The following is a 16,000-nucleotide window of genomic DNA, read 5'->3' as shown; positions in this document are numbered from 1 at the left end:
GTTTTAGGGCAGGCCAAGATGGCGGTGTATGTCAGCAGGAAGAAGAAGGTGGAGGGAAACCTCCATGTTGAGTCGGTCCCTGTCTGTGTCAACCTGATCAAAGCCAAACTGTTTGTTGATTTTAGTTTCTACAGAACAGGAGGTGACCTGGACTCTTTTAAAGATCTGTGGTGCTTTCATAACAGATTGTGTTCTGTCACAGCTGGGAAACTCGTTTACGCAAATTACTTTATGTGAATTAATTTTTTTTTTTAAATGTGTTTTTTAAAATAATTGATGAGGAAATAACTTGTACACTGTGTACAGTAGAAAAAAGCCTAATAAAAGTTGATTTAAAAAATCAAATCTCTCTCTCTCTCTCTCTCCTTCTCCCTCTTTTTATCCCCCTCTCTCTGCCCACATGTATTTACATTACATGTCACTAACTCTGTTTTCTCTCTCTCCTAGTGTATCTCTGACCCCAGAGCTGCAGGATCCAAACCCGTCATTATTATAATCATTATGACTATTTTTATTATAATAACATCATTGCATTTATAAGTGTCAGTTTTTCCGTAATTATAAGTATCAGTCTGGTAGAGATTAAAGCAATTAGGGTTAGGGATTAGGGTTAGGGTTATCCAAATCTCTCTCCCCCGATATGATAACATTACATGTCACCAACTCTGTTTGTGTTTTCTATCTCTCCTAGTGTATCTCTGACCCCATAGGTGCAGGACCCAAACCCGTCATTATTATTATTATTATTATTATTGTTATTATTATTATTATCACTAATAACAACAACAACATGATTGTAATTGTTTGTAATTATAAGTGTCAGTCTGGTAGAGACTAAAGCGGCGGTTGTACAACTGTCCTCTCTCTCTCTCTTCTCTCCTACTGTCTCTCCTCTCATCCTCTTTCTGCCCACCTCTCCTCTCTTCCCATTTCTCTCCTCACCCCAACCGGGCGAGATGACTGCCCACAACTGATTCCGGTTCTGTCAGAAATTTCTTCCTGTAAAAGGGAGTTTTGTGCTTTGCTCATTGTGGGATTTGTTGGGTGTTCTCTGTAATATTGTAATATTGACCTCACTATGTAAGTGCCTTGTGAGACAATTCGTGTTGTGATATGGCGCTATACAAATAAAATTTAATTGAATTGAATTGAAAAAGAAAATCCAACCTTTTTAGTTATTTCAGTGGAGTGAAGTTAAACTGAAGTGAAAGATTAAGGGAATATATTTTTGCTGATACCGCTGCAGTGCAAACTTAAAGGAAGGGTAGGTGATTCCGAAAATCACCCTAGGTCTGAAGGACCAAGCCAAGCCCCTCCCCCCACAACACATGAACGAGCACTGCTGCCTGAGTCTGAGTCTGACTGCATCGGGGGAGGAAGACAGGAGTGGAGCACAACCTGCTAACTGACTGCTCGTGGCTCATTCACAAGTAAGAAAACACCGAACATTATCATAATATAAACGTAAACAATGAACATGACTATTGTTGGTGGGCACATTAGTCAAGCTAACATGTTTGCGTTGGGAAATCCCATCGAAAATAGAGTTCTGATACAGTAACTTGTTGCTGGCTAGTTAGCAACAGGCTGCTCAGGCTAAGCTAAAACATAAACACGGTTAGCATTTCTACACAGGCAACGTTTGTTTTGAGTTTATATTTTTAAAACTTCAGCGCATTTCATCCACATTGTGTGACGATGAAACAGCTGCAGCACCTTTGTAGCTTTCTGCCCTTTTTTCTGTTACTATCTGTGACACAATACAACATGTTGTTTAGCACGTCTGAGCTAGAAAGTGTTGTGGGCTCAGACTGGGTTTACTCCAGACTCTGTTCAATGTATCTGATCATACATCTAATCATTTATCATTTATCTAATCTAATCATGTGTTACTGTACAGGCCAGAATTCGAGGACTGAGCTTGGAGCAGTGACGTGACACAAGCCTGCTGTTTTAATACACCTGACATCATCAAATGCTCCTCCACTGGGCCGTCCTGTTGCAGGTCAACCTACTTGTGTCAGAACTGCCCACAGACGTGGAAAGAAAGTGCTGTGGGCAACTTCATGACTCCTGTGTCCAGGCTGCCACATATGGAGGTTTACATTTTGGACATAGAGTACTTTGTGCAGTACCAATGTTTATTTATTTATTTATGTTCTGCATAACCTGTTCTATATTGTTGGAATAAAAATCTTTAAAATGTTCAAGGCCTTTTTCTTATACTCACAGCATAAACAATCCAACCATTACATTTACCTCTTTACAAGCTGCGCAAATAATGAGAACACAATATGACATGACACCTGTTAATTTTTTTGGAACATCATACAATATAACAAATATATATATATTATAATATTAGCATAATCACCATATATACAAAAAAGGAAGAAACTGTCTGCACAGGGTTTCCTAGTTCTTTAGTGTCAAAGAAGGTCTGTCAGCTGACGGGTCAGGCTGTGCTGTCGTCGACTCTTAGGCAGTGGTCCTGTTGAAAGAATATCACAAGAATAAATCAACATTACTCTCAAAGACTGACAACACTACAGCAGCATTATCTGCAGGCACACAGTTTCTGTGTCACCTTTTGTGGGAGCCTTCAAGTATAATTTATTTAGTGATTTGTTGCTGGACCAGCCAATCTTTCATATGGATGTGTTATGACTTTGTCTAGATAAATATTGACGATAATAACAAGTATTTCTGAGGTTCAGTATCAATTAAAAAAAATTAAAACAACCCACTTGGCATAAATGTTTACACTTTGGAATTCTTTACAACATTGCCATATGGATTTTAAAGTAGCTTTTGTACATAAGTATGTTACCACTTCATGCTCAACCTACAGTATCATAAGCCGACTCACCTGGTCCTCTGCTGACTTGTTTCTCTAGCTGTTCATGTACAACTTGCTGTACCTGTTATAAGAGGAAGGAGGTCAACATAGTGAAATGTCCATATTACCTTACATTGAACAGTACTTTTACAGGGAGACAGTTTCTCTAGGGCCTAAGCTCTGCATCGCTCCGGGAACCTGCCCCTCATGCCTGGCGTTGTGCCATTTATTATTGCACACACTGCAACATTCACATCAACTGCTACTTCAAGCCTCTAGCCACGCACACCGGGCATTCTCACTACGCCTGCTCCACACACACAGACCCACACACACACACACACACACACACACGTAACGCTACTTAATGTTGAGAGCAGATATAGATAAACAATCAAGCGACATTTGCTCACAGCTACAGTGACGACACCCGGCGAACACACAGGCAGCTTTAGCTGTAGATATACACAAGCTAACGTAGCATTAGCTAACTTACCTATTGTCCTCCAGCGAAGCTAACTTGGCGCTGGCTGATACACACACAAGCTCTCCAACAGTTCTGTTGGTTACACAGTAACATAAACCTCTTTCACCCAAATGAAGCAGAAAATTACCTTTCACCCTCTTCTCCTCCCGGAGTTGAAGCCAGCGGTGAAGAGTGACACCGATGTTTACTCTGTTCACTCCTCCTGTAGTATCCAACCTCTTTGTGCCGTAGTCTACTCTACTGCTCTGTCTGTTGCGACCGGAAGCCATTGTAGGCACTTTCTCTGCCGTTCTGCAACTCTTTTCTTCTTTAGTCCAGTGCAGCAACTCGGCTGCTATCCGTAGCTCTGGTAGCTCCGGTTGTTTGCCGACGCCGTGCAGGAGACAGGTCACGTGCCCGACTGTGTAGTGAACGAGCGGAGTGCGCTCAGGCAGGATTCATTTGGTTCATCCAATCACTTTCTTCGGACTGAACTTTCCGATTGGTTGTGTTTCTTACAGTCCTGCCGTGGCCACAAATGAGGGATTGTTTTCGTTTCAGTGTCGGATCATTCAATGTATTCATCGCTATCGGTTTGTTACGAGAGTTTCGAGGAATATGACAGAAAGTGCTTCTAACAAAAAAACGCCTACCCCACCTTTAAACGGCTGTCTGGTGGGAAACTCCGTAAAATTACATCGCTGATCACCATCCCCATTAGTTAACATATTAAATATGCATTAGTAGCTCATACAACCCCACTTCAAAATCACTGATTTAAGCTTTCAACTGCATTTCACAGTATTCCTCAGCAAATGGAGTTAGTTCAGTTGGCGTGGAGATGGCTCAGTTTTCGTGAGTATGCAACATTGACCTGTTACCATGTGACTGAAGTAAAGTACCAAAAGATCTGCTGAGGAAGACCACAATGAGATGTGGTGTATATTTTGTCAGTGGACCTAGCTGCTCATCCAATAATTACATTTTATCTTCAGTCAAATATTGAGAGAACAATTTTTTAGGGTCCATTCAATTAAATTTACAGGCGTGTTATGTGTCATGTGTCAGAGAAGCTGCAGATTCACATGAGACAGGAATATGTTTGGGAAAACAGCTGATAGGAATACATATAGATACCAGATACTGGATATAATATAAATTGACAAGTATTGTCAGCAGACAGAAATACAGTGTATAACAAACCTGAGGATATCACTTAATTTGTTAATGTTCACTATAAATGCTGTATTTTTAATGTAATTTTACATTTAGTCAAACCTAAAAAAAAGGAAAATAGAAATGTTTTCCAAAGGGAAAACATACAACTGCAGGCTTTAAAATGATTTCTGAACATCATCTCACAAGCTCAAAATCTAATAGACCTTAATTTAAACCTATACATTACCCAGGGTACACTGGGTAACACACATACACTACACAGAGTAAGTTCAATGCATTGAGAGAATATAATGAGAAGCTTTGTCCATACATCATGGGGAAAGGCCACTGCCCCCTTCAGCTTTCTATTTGACAGTGATGTCCCCTAGTGGTAGCACCATGGATGCAAACTAACAGTCCCCATACATCGCTGATCACCATCCTGGCCTCAATGCAGGAACACGGGAATGTACACAGTCTGCTCCAGTTTTCAGAAGGATTTTGTAATGGATATACAAAAAAAATCTCTGTGCCAACAGAATTATATGAAAATTTCATCAACTCTTGGCTGGCGCAGCTTTAACTCCGATAACCAACTTCACAGAATTTATTAAATAGTATACATATATGTAGACATATGCCAGACTGAAATATGAAAAAGATTATGCACATGACATGGGATATTTCCATTTTTAATTTGATAACTACATTAAACATAATGTTTGGATTTGAATATGAGTAATATATGTGTAAACATCCTATAGCTGTGAATACACAGTAGAACTAGCAGTGACTGAGCTCACAGTGTATTTTAAGGTAGACATTGTGCCATTAAAGCTGTGATTCTTAGTGAAGGGATTAAAACCTACTAGTCTATGCTATTGTCTAATGACAGTATTATACTTTTTCTGCATGTGTGCATGTTCCCTGGAGGAGTCCTCCTTCCTCTTTCTGCTGCTGTGACCGCTCTGCTGCAGCCTGTAGGTTTTTCGAGCCTGGGCACGTTCCTTCTGCAGGACCTCTGTGTCATCCAGAATCTCCAGACCTGGGATCTGACTGATGACGTACTGTCTAAAGTTGGCAAAAAGTAAAACACTGTTAGCAGTACATTTAGTATTAGGACTGACCATATAGGTACTTTATATACAACAGATTGGCAGATATACAAACCTGAAGTCCTAGGTAGAGGTTTTGTTGTACTGCACTGTATTAGACTGAAGAGCTGTTTTTATTCTGCTCCCACGTGGTTGGAAAAAAGGTGAAACACCTTTCAGTATAGTGCAGTCTGGTACAACACAGCAGTGGCAGCCAAGACTGCAGTAAATAAGTTGAGTAAATCCTACCCTAAAAGTCTCAACACATACTGAAACTTGATGCAAAAGCTTTTACAAGTAGATTTCAGGTTGCTGTAAATGGACGGTAAATGGACTGTATTTATATAGCGCTTTTCTAGTCATATAGACCACTCAAAGCGCTTTACAGGAAAGTCACATCCACCCATTCACACACATTCATACAGCGCTGCTATTTACCACGCATTTTTCTGTCACATTCATACTCATTCATGCACTGTCGGAAGAGCCGTCAGAGGCAAGTTAGGGTTAAGTGTCTTGCCCAAGGACACAACGGCATGTGTACTGGCGAGAGGTGGGACAACACAATGACGAACAATACAACACAACTATTAAGTCTTTTAGATACATATTTAATAAACAAAGACAATATGCAGGACAGAGCTCTTAAGGATGAAGATTGGTTGTACTGTACTATGCTGGCATGCATGTAACTTGTTACTATGTCCATTAGTTTGTTTAATTGGTGCAGGAGTTCAAAATTGTAGACCAGATTATTACACTGGCTTGTAAATAATACTAATGAACTAGAAAAATGCCAATTAAACTGTATTGAAATATAGAATTAGTTAAAGGACTTTAGTGGAAATGGTTGTTTCAGTAGCCTGATACACCCCTCAAAGCCCCCACCCTATCCCATATTTTGATGTTGTTTGTTGATCACCATGCTGTTGTATTTCCGATTTCGCCGATGAAAACTAAACTAAACTAAACTTTACTCTGCTCTTACACTAGTCAGATGTCAAGGCCTCTGCCAACATTAGATTTGTGCACTTGTTTTCTCTTTGATGTAACATTCACACCTCAGGACACAGAGGTATGAATGTTACATCAGACCAACCAGCTTTTAAGCAGAGACAAGGACATGATATTCAGAAATACTGATGCTGAAATATCTTAAGGTTACAACCCCCCTTTCCCTATAACACAACCCCACCTCCTGAGACTGAGCTACCCTACTTTGTCCTTATTCCTTGTAATTTTATTTTCCAATATATTGTTCCATAGCCTTCTTACTACCTCGCTCTGGTGGTTAATGTATTTATTCATTTGTTTGTTTTCATTGACCATAAAAGGTCAGTTTTGCATGAGTAGAAATACTTTAACCAGGCTTAAAAAAAACTCAGCAAATGAACAATCAACTGTAAAATGTTGCCAACCCCCCTCAGAAAATCTCAGGAACAAATGGTAGGGCCCTGCTCATAAGCATATAAAGACACATGAAAAGCTGTAACATTATATCTCATTAACAAAGGAAAAATTGAGGCAATAGGACCAAGAGGGTTTCATGAATAACAAGACAGTGGAAAGTGCTCACCTATAGTCTTTGTACTGGGTCAGACTTCCTCCATTGAAATAGCTCGGTGCTGCCTCATTGTTCATCATACAGAGGATCCTGTTTTTTGACAGAAACAGAGAAGCAAATAAAATCAGATTATATTCCACAAATGACAAGGGAGGATTGGCACATTCAAAATTAGACTGTATCATCTGTCATTTATCTTTGTCAGCTGGAAAAAGCACACTAACTACCTGCAAGGAGACGTAAATAGGTCAGAATTGAGGAGCAGAGAGTGTACTCTTCTACTGTTGAGGCCTTTCTCACAATAACAGATCCCTTTTTGCAGGTCAAAGATCAAGCAGATCTTATGCCTTAACAGGAAACAACTAATAGATCAAAAAAGGGTTTTCTTTTGGGATGAAACGATTAGGTCTGTTATTCAAACCCTTGATGAAGTGATGGGAGATGTCAATTTCAGCTCCTTTGATGAGATTAAAGGTAAATATAATTTTACTCAAATTATGGAGATTGCTACAAGTTGCAAAGACATTGCATTATTTCTAATACAAAACGTATTATGCAAGGTACAATTGGGATTCAGGAACTTTCACTTAAGATAGGACATAAGAATCGAGGCACGTCAAGATTTGTGTACACAACTGCCAAAACTAAGAAAGGAAGCGGAGAATTGGAAAAAGATGGTGGGAACTGGTTAGTTAGTTTTCAAGCAGGATTATGCCAAAACTACTGAACACATTTTCATGAAACATGGATCTGGAGAAAATCACTTAATTTAACATTGCAAGATAGGGCATTTTTTGGACATTTTCACCAATTTCCCATGAAATAGTGCATTGATCTTTATGAAGAAAATCAGGGATATTTATCTAATGCTATGGTGCCATTTAGTTATGTGAACAGGATGTAAGAATACTCTGCGCTACTGCCACATTCTATCCTTGGATAGAGGTATTAAGTAAAATGAAAGTCATAAGCAGGGAATCTATCTAGTGGCTGGGAGGGAGGAGCTGTTTGATGAAATGAAAATATAAAGTTTGATAAAACTCACTCGAGCATTATATGTATTTTGACCCGGTACTTGATGTAGGTGTTCATTAGATTTCCTAGGCTGTTGTGTTTTTGTGCTGATCGTCTGGCTAGTTGATCGTCAGTGCACTTCATTTTCTTTTTTAGTTGTTTAAAAAAAAAGACTGGCAGGTTCTGAGAGAAGGTCATTCTTGTCATTGTAACTATGTAACCTTTGAATTATAGAAAATATTGTATTTGTATGCAGTGTAAGATCAGCAACACCAACTATTGATCCTTTGCAGAAATATGTCACATAATCCCAAGCTCACTTGATGTTTGGGAACTTGCGTCGGATCTCTTCCACGAACACGGGCAGATTGTTGATTTTGTTCTTGTTAATGCAAACCGTGGTCACACTGGGCATGTAGGGGAACTTGACGTGAGATGTGTAGTTGTTACAGTCCAGGATGAGAGTGCTGAGCTTCTCCAGCTGACCCAGAAGAGCCGGGTTCCAATAAAGACTGAATGAAGGAGAACACGCCAAACGACAGTTGCTTAGGGTTGTCAAGCGTTAGAATTGAATTTTATTTAGTGTGATCATTGGAATATCCTTTTTTGGGATTGTTTACACAAAATAAAAAGGAAGCATAATAAATGTCTGGTTTATGAGAGAGAAATTCTTACTCTGCAAATGTTTCCCAGTCGAGCTTGTGCTGATGGAAATGGTTCACCGTAACCTGCTTTTAAGAGGCCACAGATAAGTATCAGGGTTTTTTGTCCTTGGAGCTGCACTTATCAATGTTTTTACACTATAGCAACGGCTCACATGATGGTGTATAATATAAAACGTCTAGTTTGTAGAGATTAACCTGCAGCGAATCATCATTCAACCTTGCAGTTCCCCTCAACTTTAAGTGTTGCAGCGTGTTTCAGCCCGACCATCCACTTTGATTTTGGTTCACCCTCATGTTTCTCAATAACCTAATTTCCCGCTGCAGCAGCAGGCAGCTGCTTTCATACGTCAAACCCTCTGTACTCTACCTGCTCAGTAGCAAACTGCAGCCAGGCGGACACAGTTAAAGAGCGGTTGGTGAACACAATGGAGCATTTGAAGCAGCTAAAGAGATAGATATTAAAAGATATTTCTCTCAACACCAGGTAAAAGGAGAGTGGATGCTGGTTACTGAGAGCAGGTGGTTTGCTGGAAGTTTGCGGGTCAGAAAAGAGGATAAAAAGCTCCATAGATCTAAAGACAACTGCAGTATTTAATCCATTGTAATATAAGAATATTGATGAGTGCAGCTTTCACGTGTTCTCCTCTTTTAAACAACTTGAGATCTGCAGATTATATGGCACTAAATTTTGTAGTTGGTCTTTTAGCTTATGATTCCGAAGTAAAGGATACTCATCCAGAAGATTGTAGCTCAGGTCCAGCACCTCCAGACTGTCTGTCTGTGTGAGAATTGGGTCATAGGGGATTTCTGTCAGGCTCTGGTACGCAAACGAAAGCCACTGGAAGCTTGAGGCGTGGTTGGGTTGACTGTGTTGGCTGGAAGTATGATGATCCATTCTCTACAGGCCCTATGTACCCGTATTGATGAAGATTAGGATCAAACCTTGAATACATGAAAGAACAACAAATGTGTGAAAGATAAGAAAAGAGTCAGGATGAGTCTGGAAGCAATGGGCTATCAACTGAATATAACTGACGAACAGTCAGTTATATATAAACAGTATATATATTTTAAAACTGATTAAAAATGTTTGACTTACATTACATTGTATACTACACAACAATATGAAAAAAGTAAAACAGTCCCATACAATAACCCTGCAAAATACAGCTTCTTTATTAACCAATTCTTCCAGCTCTTTGTAGTAGAGCCCAACCATTTTATCAGTTGGCCGATTAATGTTCAACAACATGAGCCTGTCTCAGACATATCAGTATCATCGTTAAGGTTTGCTGATATCCACTGATATGAAAACTTTTATACTAGAGAATTAACAATGCAGAAAAACATGTTGGCTGTTGGAAATGGTGTCTTTACGTGTTTTGTCTGTAGCAAATTGTAGATTGTTATTATAATCATCGTCATTATTATTATTCATTTTTAGATGTTTAAAGTGATCAATACAACATTTACAAAGATGTTCACAATGCAGAAAAGATGTGCATTTATGTTTACACCTTACATAAAAAATGATGTTTCTTAAGATTAGATAAGATAACATAAGATATTCCTTTATTCGTCCCACAATGGGGAAATGTTGTCATTACAGCAGCACAGTGGACAGAATATAGAAGAAATAGCAGAATACAAAGAAATTTACAGGATTTTAAAAATATTTTGTATATACAAAATATAACAAATATATAAAATATAAATAATATGTACAGAGCAGTAGCAAAAGTTGCACATGGAGAAAAATTATTGCACAGTTGGTTATTGCACAGTGGTTGAGTCCTGTGTGTGTGTGTGTGTGTGTGTGTGTTTGTGTGTGTGTGTGTGTGTTCTATTGGGAGCAGTGCTGGTTGTACAGCCTCACAGCAGCAGGAAGGAACGACCTGCGAAACCGCTCCTTCACACACTTAGGGTGAAGGACCCGGTCACTGAAGGAGCTTTTCAGTGCAGAGTCGTTGTCCATCACTGATGATAGCTTTGCTATCATCCTCCTCTCTCCCACCACCTGCACTGTGTCCAAGGGGCATCCTAGGACAGAGCTGACCTTCCTGATCAGTCTGTCTAGTCTCCTCCTGTCAGCTGTAAAGATGCTGCTGTTCCAGCAGACAACTCCATAGAAAATTGCTGATGCCACCAGTGTCAAACAAGGTCCTGAGGAGCACCCCCTGCACTCCAAAGGACCTATGTTTCCTGAGCAGGACCAGTCTGCTCTGGTCCTTCTTGTAGAGATTTATGCTTGATTTCATTTTTTAGTTATTTACAATAAAGTTTATGGTTAAACTTTAAAACATCAAGCCTCAATTTCCTTTCTTTGTCACATGCTTTTGATAACAACATCTGGGGAATTATTGCCAATTTTGGCATTGGAATTTTTTCACTCCCTAATATCAGTATTTGTCAGGGTCCTAGTGTCTTTCCCCTGTCTTGTCTGTGTGTGTTTGTATGGAGCTGGGCAGAGCTGAGGTCACCTCACCACCTGCCAGTAATCTGCACCACTCTCACTAAAACCTGTATAAAACGTGGTTCAGCTCTCCAATCTTCGCCAGATTGTCCGTTACTCACAGTGGTACACAGCTCAGGCTATTTGTTATTTTGGTATCTCGTGCTTTGCTCAACCTGACCCTCTGTCTCTATATCTTGTTCCTTGGACCCAGTCTCCAGCCATTCTCAACCTGCTCTTCCTGGATTTCCACCTCCGGACTTGCTCATCCCAGCTTTTCACTGAATGACTCCTTCCTGCTTCCACCCCAGCTTAAACAACTTAAGACTGCCCCTGTAACTTTTTGACCTTTTTGTGGAAGAATAAATGCTTTTTTCGTTGTTCACAACTAAGTTTTGCTTTCGGGGTCTTTTTGTCTGCATTGTGGGTCAGGTAAAAGAACACTCGTTATGACAGTATTGGCCCCCAAAAATCCATATCGTTCTTGCCCTACTTTTGGACTAAAACAGAATATGTCATCAATATATAACTGTGTGGAATCTATCAGGAAAAACACAATGATTTAGTAAAAGTAAAATCTTTGAACAAGTTGATTAGCTTCCCAATGATGTCACAGAAATCTGTGTTTTAGTGCCCAATCTTTTCCTTTCTCCAAAACTATTGAAGCTGTAGTGCGTAACAATAATTACATACTGCTCAAATAGTTCATTATTTTTTTTATTTTATTGATAATATTGTCACTGGTGTGAGCTATAGCAGGGTAAGAGGGCCCTCTCTTTTTAACTGAATATTTATACTGCATTGCACAAATATGAGAGGACATTGCCATCAGTATAATGTCTGTATGACGTTTACAGTTTGGAATCTGAAGGGGATTAGTGTAGTAAATGGGCCTTAAATTATATAACGCTTTTCTAGTCTTTCCAAAGCACTTCAAGCAAGTCACATTCACCCATTCATACAGCGTTGCTGTTTACCACACTTTTTCTGTCACATTCATACACAGCCGGAAGAACCGTCAGAGGCAATTAAGTGTCTTGCCCAGGGACACATCGGCATGCGGACTAGGGGAAGCTGGGATCGAACGACCAACACTAAGCCACAGCCGCCTGTTTAGCCTGGAAAGACTGGAAGCAGAGGGAAACAGCAAACCCAGCTCCATAGCTCCAGAGCTCAAAATTGCACAATGTCTCTAAAGGTCACTGATTAACACTCAAATCATCTGTTTAACTTGACCAACTTAAATGTTTTTAAGCCTGTGTACTACGCATTTAGCATTTTAGCTTGTGTACAAATCCGCTTTCCCAGGGACAGAGATGGTTGTCTTATACCATGCGTAGCTAGCTGATACACCGTATCTGGATAAACAAAAACAAAAACCCCTCACACTTTCCATTAAAAACAGCCCAAAACTGAAAAAGCTCTATATTGCAGCCATAATGTTGTTACTTCCAGAACTGCCACCACATGTTGCCAGCAAAGACCTTTTTTTATCTTCCATCTTACGCTGAGAGCCACTGATATTCAGATTAATGTGATTTTTAAAAGGTGTTCTGTGTATTAAAAACACAAACGATATGCCTGCTAAACTGTAAAGTAAGTGAGCAGCTGCTCGTGCACTCTGTTCCATTTAATACTGCTGGTGAACTATCAGAGGGAATGTGACTGACACAAGACATTGCTCCTGACATGGAAAGAATACTTAATTTACAGCAGCCTGGTGATCAATCATCTCACAAGTTTCCTGCTACTTTACCATAAAGATGCATCATATACATGTAAATCTGTTCAGTTTCAGTTGGACTCACCGAGCTGAGGAGGAGAACGGTGTATGTTTCCAGTGCATCCAAACCTCTGAGAACTGCTCACAGCTCACATAAAAGACCTCCTTTCATACCCATGCTGTAGATCACATGGTGGGGATAATCACATTGCTGCTTAACCTTGTGGTTTGCAGGACCCACTGGCACAGATCTAAATAACATTGATAGCGCTGAATTCTCAAAAAAGAGGGGACAACAACAACAACAAAACAAGTGTGGCTTAAAAGTAAAGCAGAGATATGAACATGAAATTAAGTTTTACTGTACCCATGGGAAATAGTTTTTCTCATCATTATTATTTTGAGGCCGATGCTAACAGTAAGTATCATCATGAACAGAGAAGCTGCATCTCTGAGACGTCACAGATTTATCTGTTGTTTGAAATCAGACTGTAGGAATTCTCAGATACTGACTTAAGTCTCTTTGACAATACTGTAAAGATAATTCATATAAATAAAATTAAAATCTACTAACTGATTATACAAAATGTTCCATTAGAGCTTCATTTAAACAGACAATTTAATCTTGAACTTTATTATGATGTCAATTTTTCTCTTTACATGCCAAATAAACATGATTATGAATGAAATGAATGAGGTTTGAATATGTTGCATAAGAAGTGAAGAGCTCAAGTTCATCCTATTTATCACAGAAACATAGAACAAACAGAGATTTTTTTTAAAGTGAATGAACAAGTGGAAATACATAGATGTTCTGTCCATGACCGGAATAGACTTTTTTTTTGCAGATGAACCCCAGTTGACCCCCCTCCGTACATCAACAGTAGTGTTCCCAGACATGGCACTTTCATTATGTTATAACCTGTAGACATGGAAAAACACCTCTCCTGCTAAAATACTATGTGGTAATTTGATTAACCACAACTTGATTTTAGAAAAATGTACAATGTAAGCATGATATTAATTATAAAATAACAAAAGTTATATAATGCAACACTTTAGGTAATGTTCACAACATCAACAAATAGTTTTGCAACTATTTGGCAACACCACAAACCAACTGACAATCTGAAAACCTGAGACTTTTGAGGCCCCTGTTGATAATCTAGGCACAGTTATATCTGAAATATGTAAAAGCCTTTAAAAATCTTGAGAGCTTTTCATACAGTATATAACAAAAGGTTTCAGTGGTTAATTAGAATAAATGCTGTGTGAACAATGTCACATAGTATAACAAGTTACTTTTTCATGTTCTTTATATATCATGGGAATAGCCCCAGCAAAGTTCCCACTAATCGTCCCGGCGACCTCCTGAAAACGAGTCCTTCCTCTTGCAACTCCTCTGAAACAACAGTTTGTGCGGGTCATGGCTGTGAAAATGCACACAAAGTCACATTCAAGTCTTGACTGAACACACAAAGTGATGACCCCTGCTGGTTTTGCAATCCCTTATCTGCCACCTGGCTCTTCTCCACACCAAGATGCACTTTTTGCTTTCCTTAATTTTTGACCGAGGCGGCGTTTTTCTCCAGTTTGTGTAACTGACAGGCTCGCCGCCTGCCCACTCCCAGCGTCCTCGGCCTTCCCTGTCATTAAGGCCTTAAAGAGTGGGAGAAAAAAAGTTTGTTTAGCCTGAAGAAGTTGTACTCTATACATGTAATTCATGAAACTTTCAGGACAATTAATAGACTCATCGTTGCACCACAGGGTGGCAAAATACCGAACATCACAAAATGTCATGTTGACAAAAAGCAGAATGAAACCAAATGTTATTCTTGATTATTATTCATATTTTCATTATCAAAAAGCTAATTGTTATTTAAAGTAGTACAAAAATTAATTTTAAAGAAATGGATAGGATTTTCATCTGCCATTCCCATTTCATGAGAGAGTAATATTGAGGGTCTAAGCTCTGACCTGTCACCCCAAACCAGAACAAACCAGGCTTTCAGACTGCAGGGACTGGAGAGTGACAATAACAACATCCGCCCCAATGTAACGTAGACCCAGATCCTACAAGTGGATGCTGGGTGGAGCTGGGACTTTGGAACTGCTACATAAACAGGAGCAGCAATAGCAGCAAGTGACAGTAAGAGGCATGTTTTTTGTACACTTGATGAGTATCCACCTTAGTACTGTTCAGTTCCATTAATCCATCCAACAATTCTATGTACCGCTTTATCTTTTAGGGGTCGCGGGGAGGCGGAAGCCAAAAACATCTGACATTGGGCTGGTCGCCTGCCCATCACAGGGTCAACATACAGAGACAAACAACCATTCACTCTCACATTCACACCTACGTGAGTTCTATAACCTAACCCCAGTCTGGGGTCTTTGGACTGTGGGAGGAAGCCAGAGTACCCAGGGAGAGACACAGGGAGAACATGTAAACTCCACACAGAAATACTTGGATGGTTAGAACCTTCTTGCTGCAATTTTAGTTGAGTGTGAGAGCAGGTGATTGCAATGCCATTTGTAGTCAGCTGACATTATTAAAACTTTTTGTTTTCATGAACAAATATTCAAATTAATTACATGTTGAAAAAATCTTGACAGACACTGAGGTAATGTTTTATGAACTAGGAGGTGATGTTGTAAAAAATACAGTTGTAAAAAACAGTTTTAAACAGCATAAACAATCTTCAAAAAGGAACGCCATTGCAAAAAAATCATAAAAAATGCCCACCTATCCAGAATGGTTTTCTTCCACTGAAATCCCACAGCCAATCCATATCGTGTTTAGAGAGAACACTTGCAAGACTTCCTTTATATCTGAATAATAAAAAAGATAAAGAAGGAAAGCTGTTTTCTTTTTGAAGAGGGTTCTTTATAGAGGTTAAAATGGAGATTATACAGTTCTTGCATTCTTGCAGACAACTAATCAAAAAGCGTATACTCTACGGCCACGTTTCTGTCTCACAATTTCCCCCCCAAATCTGCTCATATTTTCACAAACATATCCTGT

The 16,000-nt window shown here is 39.4% G+C and overlaps 2 protein-coding genes and 2 long non-coding RNA genes across 5 annotated transcripts in view; 1 reads left to right on the top strand and 3 right to left on the bottom strand.

Moving 5' to 3' along the window:
- The first annotated feature begins 847 nt into the window (after window positions 1-847).
- Window positions 848-2,207, top strand: LOC118300918. Its single transcript, XR_004790180.2, has 2 exons — window positions 848-1,430; window positions 1,901-2,207. It is a non-coding gene; the product is annotated as an uncharacterized LOC118300918 (long non-coding RNA).
- A 127-nt stretch (window positions 2,208-2,334) lies between these two features.
- On the bottom strand, window positions 2,335-3,816 carry LOC118300919. Its single transcript, XR_004790181.1, has 3 exons — window positions 3,454-3,816; window positions 2,870-2,921; window positions 2,335-2,491 (listed from the first exon to the last, which is right to left on the bottom strand). It is a non-coding gene; the product is annotated as an uncharacterized LOC118300919 (long non-coding RNA).
- An 839-nt stretch (window positions 3,817-4,655) lies between these two features.
- On the bottom strand, window positions 4,656-13,443 carry LOC118300825 (leucine-rich repeat-containing protein 72). Its single transcript, XM_047329365.1, has 5 exons — window positions 13,061-13,443; window positions 9,532-9,742; window positions 8,456-8,647; window positions 7,134-7,211; window positions 4,656-5,534 (listed from the first exon to the last, which is right to left on the bottom strand). The coding sequence occupies exons 2-5, from the start codon at window positions 9,693-9,695 to the stop codon at window positions 5,342-5,344; spliced, it is 627 nt and encodes a 208-aa protein (XP_047185321.1). The 5' UTR covers window positions 9,696-9,742; window positions 13,061-13,443; the 3' UTR covers window positions 4,656-5,341.
- A 137-nt stretch (window positions 13,444-13,580) lies between these two features.
- The window catches only part of frem1a (Fras1 related extracellular matrix 1a), a 50,316-nt gene continuing 47,896 nt past the window's right edge, over window positions 13,581-16,000 (bottom strand). The window contains exons 36-37 of one of the 2 annotated variants that reach the window (XM_035625637.2): window positions 15,722-15,807; window positions 13,581-14,634 (exon numbers count right to left, since the gene is read on the bottom strand). In XM_035625637.2, the coding sequence (XP_035481530.2) occupies window positions 14,432-14,634; window positions 15,722-15,807 (289 nt within the window). In that variant the 3' untranslated portion in view covers window positions 13,581-14,431. The remainder of the gene's footprint in view (window positions 14,635-15,721; window positions 15,808-16,000) is intronic. The other variant, XR_007030207.1, reaches the window with a different exon arrangement.

This window comes from Scophthalmus maximus, chromosome 2, assembly GCF_022379125.1.
Source record: "Scophthalmus maximus strain ysfricsl-2021 chromosome 2, ASM2237912v1, whole genome shotgun sequence".
NCBI lineage: Eukaryota > Metazoa > Chordata > Actinopteri > Pleuronectiformes > Scophthalmidae > Scophthalmus > Scophthalmus maximus.
Note: the sequence above shows the minus strand (reverse complement) of the source record. Positions and strands in the feature narration are given on the sequence as shown.